Source organism: Halyomorpha halys, unplaced genomic scaffold, assembly GCF_000696795.3.
Source record: "Halyomorpha halys isolate HHAL.00 unplaced genomic scaffold, Hhal_1.1 Scaffold1471.1, whole genome shotgun sequence".
NCBI lineage: Eukaryota > Metazoa > Arthropoda > Insecta > Hemiptera > Pentatomidae > Halyomorpha > Halyomorpha halys.
The window spans coordinates 125,287-134,390 of NW_027104806.1; the positions used below are offsets into that span (position 1 = coordinate 125,287).

The 9,104-nt window shown below is 30.2% G+C and overlaps 1 protein-coding gene across 1 annotated transcript in view; it reads right to left on the reverse strand.

Moving 5' to 3' along the window:
- Positions 1 to 9,104, reverse strand: part of LOC106689799 (LIM domain transcription factor LMO4) — a gene marked incomplete in the record, with an annotated part of 204,057 nt that overhangs the window by 56,798 nt on the left and 138,155 nt on the right. Inside the window, 1 exon segment of the mRNA XM_067045436.1 lies at positions 7,142 to 7,275. Coding sequence (XP_066901537.1) covers positions 7,149 to 7,275 — 127 coding nt within the window.

Genomic DNA, 9,104 nt, shown 5'->3' on the forward strand with positions numbered 1-9,104 from the left:
CCATCTTCTCCTCATTTATCATCCACGGTCAATTATCTCTCATAATTACTTATTATTTAACATTATTACAAGAAAAACATGTCAAGAGTTTAATTAACTTTCAATTTTTTTTTCAAGTAAAGTACTGAATAGAAAAAAATCTATAGTTCACCCAGTGGCTTTCACAATATAATTAAAATAACTTATACATTATAGTGTGAAAGTTAATTAAGCGATTTTAAAGTTTAATGTCACTAACAATGATGACATTTTTAATTTAACCCAGAAGCCAAATCTGACTTGTTTATCAATTTACTAGTTCACGAGCATTTCTAGAAAGTCGGAACCATTAGAGTTGGTGAAATATTTAATTTTTTAAAAAGCACTGTTAAAAAGGGTGGAATAAAAGAGAGAAGGTAAATAAGGAATACATATTAAAAAATAAAGCTTAAAATGAAACATCTCAGGATTATAAAAAGGTTTTTTCCCGAACTAATGGAATTTGGTTAATGATTCATTGTTTGCTGTATTACTAGTTAATTATTAATTAGATTAAAAATGTAATACAAACGCAGTTTTTATAGAATAAATCACTGGACCTACTCGTACGGTTTGTAATAATCTGCAACCGATTAAAATTTTCTAAGAATGTTTTTATTGTAGGTTTTGCCAAAACGTATTTTTTCCCTTAATAATTTTAGATAACTATTCTTCATATCATATGTATGCGAACTAAATTTTTTTTTTAATAATGGTTCAACGGTTTAACTCCTAATTTTCAAGCAAAAAACTTATAAAACAAACGGTTTTTACCAAATAAGCTCCCTTCCAATCCAAACCTCTGGGAGCTGTGTAAAAGTAATCATAACATATTTTTTGGGGGAATTTAATTCATAATATTTATTTTAGAAATCATTTGATTCTCTAAAAATAAGTTAATTAATAGTAAAAATAAATATGATTTTTTTGGTAAACTCATTTCTTTTTTTTTTTTTAATCACGTTTTAAATAAATCCTTACAAAAAGTATTTTTAATTTTATTTATACTTTTTTGACTTATAAATCTAATAGTTTTATCAAATCATAAATTAGTAGTTTTGCCTCTGACTTCATAGAGTGCATAATATTGTAGTGTGTACGCAGTCAATTTCGTTTTTTTTTCTATACTTTCATGTTTTATTTAATACTTTTTTTTAATTTTTATGATATATGTTATAATAGTTTATATTGTGCAATCAGGCGATTAATTAAGCAATTCGCCAGGTATATTCCAAGACCTCAAACATATTTCAGCTAATAAATTTTAAGTAGACTAATAAACAGAAGAAGCCAACTCGAAAAAAATAAATTTTGAACGCACCGATTCAACACAGTCCCAAATCACCCGTTAAAAAAATGGGTAAGTATTACCAGGAAATTACTCCTTTCAAAGCTAGGGTGGGCGGTTCATTTAACATTTATCAGAAATTGACCTTTCATCAGATAAGCATACTAAAGCAACACCAAGTACTAGCAATAACAATACTAACCCGAATGCTTAGCCCAATTCCATAAAACTATCTCCGATTTTTCTACATAACGCTAATAATTACAGACTACTATTAAATGATTTAAATGCATTATGCATCGGACCATTCACTACCCAACTAATCGGTAAAAATGCGAAAGTTATGTCAACAAATATAGACGATTACAAAACAACAGTACTATAATGAAGAAAAAATTGAGTACCATACATTTTCAATGGATAGAAATAAATACCTATTTGAACGGAGTGAAATAGAAAAACTCACCTTCAAAACCAAATATTCCTAAATCTGAGATTAATTCAACACTTACTTTCTGCAATCCGAACACTCCCTCCCCCAGCATCAATTAGTTACGATTAGCGATATTACACAGTATATAGCTGTCCAAAAACGAATTAGTTTTTAAAAATAAAAATACTTTGATGTAAAATGGTTCAACTTAAAACTCATATATGATATGACGTAATGATAAAATATACGAATGGATCGGTACAGGGAGACCCGCATTAGACATTCATCAAACATCGTGCATCATAAAAGAAGCTATTACTGCGTTTTGTTAATTGGCACCGAAGGGATCAATAATACAATAAAACGGTAGCAGTAGCAAAGGTGAGGACAGCTAACAGGACAAAAAGGCAGGTATCATGAAATGTTTGCCGTTGACAGACACAGGCGGAGCGTTCCCTGGATTAAACGACACGATTGACTGGAAGCGGCTAAATCGTTAATGGGAGTCTACCCTGTCAGCTCCTGGCCGAAAAGATCATCAATTATGTTAAAACCACTACCACTTTATTATTACATGCAATTACTCAAGCCTAAGCCTGGGGGATCTGTAAAATGTGACCCGTTTGATCTGATTCGAATTACAAAGGGATTTTATCTAATCATGCCGGCTCCATCCCAAGTATCCATTCTCTGGCTATATCGGTGGCTGTCCGGGGGGATTAGCCTCAAACGACAATGTGTAATTTTTAATATGCTAACACGACAATCGACAATCGGTTTGATGCTCTTCGTAAACACACATTATTAATAAATACGTGACTCCACTGTAATCGATTATCACATTTACTTACATTCTTTAGAGCATTATTAACTTTTATATCATTTCAGATATTTATAATTAATTCACTTGTAACACTTTATTACTAATAAAAAAAGAGGTTGGTTACATGGCTATATGACATGAAATGATACTTTGGGGACGCGATGAATAATAATTGGTTAAATGGAGGACAGGTTTATAAGTTAAGGAATAGCTAACTGTCGTTATAGCTATGTGCTGATTTATTTTTTTTTTTTTAAGGCAGTATTTAACAAATAGTTTCTACATTTTACCCATTTATTTATTTATTTTCTTGTTCCTAGAGCTGTATTTTATATAAAAACGTTAACATGATATGTTTCATGTGAACTATTTCAATTATTCATCCTCAGATTAAGGATCCCCTTAACTACACCAATCAATATAGATGGAGACGGAGGTTTCTAGAATATATTTACCAATTTTTACATAGCATCGACATAAAAAAAAAGTCGATTAATTTAGGTATAAGTACTTTAAGCAATAAGATAAATGAAACCTTAATATATTATTAAAAATTATTTACCTAGATATTATCGCATGAATATTTCCAATGTTCGAAAACATAAAAGAAAAAATCAACACATTATTGTAGAAAAACCTAAGAAGAATTGCAGAAGTCTGAAAAAATATCTAGGTATCGTACAAACCTATGATTGAGATTAGAAAAAATTACCGATTTATCACATTGTACATTTTTCGCACATTCAAAATAAAGTTTGAGTGAGGATATTATGAATCAAAAACATTAAATTAGGCCTAACACAAACAACAATTTAACAATGAGTTGGGCCAGACATCTTGAGTATCCTGAGGACAACTTAAACGAAAGTCAAATAAAAATATCCTAGAGGGGACAAGATGCCGGAATCCGGCGAGACTGTGCAAACAGCGGTAGCTAATAGGAGCGAGCAGTTTTTATTCCTCAAGCTGAGAAGGAGACGGACGGTATCTTAATTAAGGGCCCTTAGAGATGTCTCAATGAATTAATTAGCATTTCTCTCCTAATGGCTCCCACCTCTTAGCGCAAATGTTTTTAGCCAAACGTCCGTTTGGTGGTGGCTAACGCGCCCGATCCGTTTCTTTATTCCTTAAGTGTCTTCTCATGGAATCTCTTTTTCTCTTATATTTTTTTCCTCGGCTTTCTTCTACCCACATTTTCTCTGCCTCTAAATGATTCCGGGAACTAATTAATCCAGAAGAAATGGTGAATTGACTTTCAGCAGAGCGTGAAATCTCCGTAAGCTATAACCTTTGGTTTTTTTAAACCACAGCTTAGAAGGGTTATCAGAACCCCGGATTTTATAATCCCAAATAATTCAATTCCAGAGATTATTTTTTTTGGTTTTATTACAGTTATTTATCTATAATATACACCAATGCATTGGTTGCAAGTAATTATTACTCTTCCCATCGGAACGTCGGAATACATTAGTTAGTTTTTATACTGTTTTTTACCGCCCCCTCCCCCCATTTTTTAAAACATTTTTTTGTAACATCTCATGGTAAGTATTTAAGATGAAACGTTGATATGCCATAATTTGGACAGTAAAAGTCAAAAATCTTCAAATTGATAAATTGAGTAAACTAAATCAGAATCATCATGACATATTTTATATAATTCCCAATAACAATAAAAAAAAAATACTGCTTACTATGATTCAGGATGTTAATTAAACTGACATGTAGGTTTTGATGCAATTACAAAAAAAAGTGCATTATTCAATTTAATAGAGTAAACAATCACTAAAAGAAAAGAAAAATCCATTCTACTTCAATAGAGAAAGAAAAGTAAATTACAAATGTGGATATTTTTGAGATTTTCGATAATTTAACTTTTTTTTATTTATTACTCAGAATAGCAAAATGAGGTAACTTGCATAACTTAGAGCATGATGGAGAGGAGAACCACTGTGTTAGGGCGTTACATGAAGAACCTTAAAAATGAAGTTGGTTAGCTTTGATTTCATGGTGATCCTACTAGATGAAAACTCTACCTTTCCACTCTTGTTAGAATGGAGTGGTAACCTGTAAGATATGGAGGATTCCACCTGTCGTCTATGCATGGAAGATGAAGAAAAGGCACAGCACATTCTGTGTGAATGCGAAGCCCTGGCATTCAGAAGATTACAGTGTCTGGGACAGGACAGGATGGAACCTGAAGACATCTCTAGAATAAACCCAAAACAATTATTGAACTTCATAAGAAGCATAGGATTCATATGGGATATCTAGTGGAAGAGAAGTAACTCACAAAAGATCCAATTGGGTCGAACTGAGGAAGGGATTCCCGACCCTCAGTGTAATAATAATAATAACCTGTAAGATAACCTCCCTCTTCCTCTCATTATGTCAGAAATGGTTAGAAGGGAGGAAAAATCTATGGAAGGTAACAATTAATTCTTCCTTTTTTTTTATCTAGGAACGACCATAGCTTAACAAATATGTTTTTCTTCTCCCTCCCCTACTCTGTATAAGCCATAAATCATCCAAATCTTATATTTCTCAGCTCCTAAGACAAGGCAGCATTAGGCAACCTTGTGTAAACATTATTACTATTGCATCGATGCTGATACTTTTATGGAATGCGGGATGTTTATTCAATGAAAGTTTTCGGTTCGTGCAAACATCTCATATCACGCAAAATATTTAATCGCTGACAGGTAATTTATTTTTATTACGAACACCAATGAAATAAAGCTAGGTTAAAGTTTACAGAAACTATCTGATAGAATAAAATTTATCTCCGATTTTTTCTTCATTCGAATACATTGAGGTAAGCTACGTGTGAAAATATGACGTTATTTTAAAACTGTATGGTCGAAGCAGCGATATTCGTACATATTTATTCACTTTGCGGGGAGAGAGTGGACGTTATTCCATTGGAACACACTAAAATTAGAAGCCGAACCTCCAAGTATCGATCGGATAATTGGTAAATTTCAAAATTAATATTTAGCTAATTGGGTATGAGGCGGTACGGTGAGTTAAGGCCGCTCGCTGTTTGCACGGCTCTCCGGCCGGTCTGCCATTAGCCGCTCAGCTAAATGATTAATATAAATGACGGGTGTGGAGGGAGGATGAAAATAAACCAGTATTCCGGTTAATGGATTTAATAATGTGAGCTTCCTCCCTTCATCACTCCCTAACAGTGGATACTCTCCTCTGATCACATACAACATCTCCTTACTTGTTCTATTCTATTTTTGTTCGGTCAATCATAATTGGGTTTAGAAGAGAGCGGGGTAATGCCATGCATTTAACCTATGTATATAAATATTTTTTTCTCTAAAAATCTTTTTATCTTTCTAAACTCAAACCAAATCGAGAATCATCCTATTTTGTCAAACACTTAACCCCCACTATAATTATTTTTGAGGTGTAGATAGTTGACCGTAGATTACTGATTGGAGAAGTTTGGTTGAAGTTGTAAAGAAGCATCAGCAAAAAACAACATAAATAAAAAAAAATATTTATTTATTTTATGCCGACGTTTCGACCTGAGTTTCAGGTCTTCATCAGGGCTATAGAACAAAAAAGATAACACCAAAATTTAGAGAAACATAAAATTGAAAAGGAATATATGGAATTATACAAAATATCGAATTGAATCATAAATGATAAAAAATTGATAATTGATAATTGAATAGAAAAACAAAATTGATTGATAATCGTGGAATTAGATGGTAGTAGATTGAAAACAATGAAAAATGAATATAATATTATGTAGGTAAGAAGATATGTATAATATAAGATATGTAAGTTGTGTCTAAAAAACTGAAAAAACAAATATTGAACCAACAAATTAAACAATATGGCAGAAAATAAGAAAATAGTTGATTACTATTTTTCTTCCGTCTTGACCGCAGCCTTCACCATTTCCTTCTAATTAACTTACGGCCAATCAACTGTATATAAATAAATATAATTTTACACAAAATTTTAAATTATCTTTAATTAAAAAATTAGAATATATTACCTTGTAAAAACAATTTTTTTTATATCACAAATAATAGTTGCTACCTGTGTCCATCATATCCATATAATCTTATTTCAATATTAAAAACAAAATTTTTACAATAGAAGATAAACATTTAACAAATTAAAGTAAGAAAAAAATACGTATCACTCAAGATTTATATTATAAAATTGAACCTAGGATATTATCTAAAATACATTCCTTAAATATACATTATATGTATTAACAAAAACTCTGTATTAAATTTTAACTTTAATACATTTATGGTGTCATTTCGGTTCATTCGAATTTCGAACATATTATTTTTTTCATTCCTATGAATATCCTGAACAATTTCAAACAATTTTATCTTATTGAATCCCTTAGGAACGTTCCAATATGAGATAAAGTCAAGATTAAATACCCTTAACTAAACAAATACTCTAGAAAAGTAATGATAATGAACCTAAAGGCCCCATACACGAACGGCCGACTGTCGCACATATGTCATGACAAAAACATATATTATACCCAACATATATTATACATATAGGCCATACACATATATATCCATGACAGACTCACCGTGTGCTCAGTCCCTGCTCCGCCGAGGCCTCCCAACCTTTCCCTTCCTAACAGGCGGTGCTTGAGGGGCCGGTGACTTGACCAGCTTGTGCCAGTCCTGCTCACAAACCAGGCTGCCGCCGGCCATGTAATACCTAAGGAGATATCATCATTGATATAAAATATGGATATAATATCAACAAATCGATATAATAAAAATATAATGTAATTGTGATAATACATGGCAGCTGTGATTAACATAAAAAATAGAGCACTGAAAAAAAAAGAAATGTTCCATTTGTTTTTATTTATGAAAGACAAGTTCGTACCCTAACGAGATATACAATAGTTCGATTAATTATACTTTTAATTGGAGTGAAGTTTTTTATTTATGAAGGTATTTTTTTTTCAATCAATTATAAGGACTTATTTTTGATTGACTAATATTCATATTAATTTACTTATCCTAATAATAGTTTAAAGATATAATATAAAAAATTATAAAATTTTGATTTCTTTCTATTTCACAATTAATACTTTTCCTGACATAATAAAATATAGTCTGATTTTCTGAGCGTGGGAAAAAGTCTATTAAACAAATGAACATATTTTATTTAACTAATCAGTTGCCAATTGTGAGAATAACTGTTTCTATAAATTCAGCAACAAAACACAGATTGATACGTTTTAAAAATATATTAGTACGATTTTATTATTGAGACGTTCAGTTCCAAAATCAAAAAAGTCCTTTTTCAAATTACAGTTTTATTTTTTAGAATTTAAAAATATATTTGGTTGAAATTGGGATTGAAAGCCTCAATTATAGAAATAAAAATTAAACTGAAATAATTGTTTTAATGTATAATTATTAATTAAATTCAATCTTTGTTTTTTGTATGGATTGATATTAAATTTTTTTTTTCATCAAAACAGCGAATTTTACTTAATCAAGCTTCTCTACGATTATAGTACAGAGTACATTTTATAAAAACATTCTATGCTGTATTTTTTAGAATTATTATAGGTACATTAGTTTTTCTTAATTTGATAGAAAAACAAATACCTGATACAGTACAATATTTATTACCATTACAAAGCTTCCTTCAATTATTAACTATATTAAGGTTTCTCAATAAATAACTACGTTAATTATTAATATATATCACACATAAATAAATAATATAGATGCAATATTAAAAAAAAATAAATCCAAACATTTTCTAAATAATGATTGAGAATACATATTAATTATGTTAATCTCTGATGCCAGCTGAGATATAATATACGATATTATAAATTAAGCAATTTTGCTTTCCTACCCATAGAACGTTTTCGACAGCTAATTATATAACTGTCATCATCAGGTATTTTCCATAGCAAATGATAAAAGGGCACCCAGTTAAATCAGCTTGGATTGTATAGACAAATTGAATGAGTAATAAAAAAAAAACTGATCATCAGTATATTACAAGATATTTTCAAAATTTCGTTTAAAACTTTAAATAATAGTTTTGCCGTTCATTTTTAATCTGTAATATAATTTATTATTTAATTAATATACGATACAAAATGAAACTTTTTATATAACAAAAAAAAAAATAGAACTTTTATTAAAAACACTAGATAAAAATTTCAACGAAGAACTATTGTTATTAAATTTTGAAAGTGAGCCCTCTTAATGGCTTCATAATTAAAGATTAGCAAATAATTGTTTTTAAAAAACGAAATAAAAATTGTAAGTTAGAAAAAGGACTTTTTCAAAATAAAGTGCACAATCATTTTTAATTCTTGGAAAATTTACTTCTGCCCAAAATGTTAACTGCATTTTTAAAAATGCTATTAATGCAGTGCAATAAAACGATTTTAAAACAACCGTTACCTCACGAAGGCGCTGCAGGTATACCATCCCACATTAGAAGGCACACTGAATAATATATGATTGTCATACTATAAGTGTTGTATTAATATAATTATATATGCTATA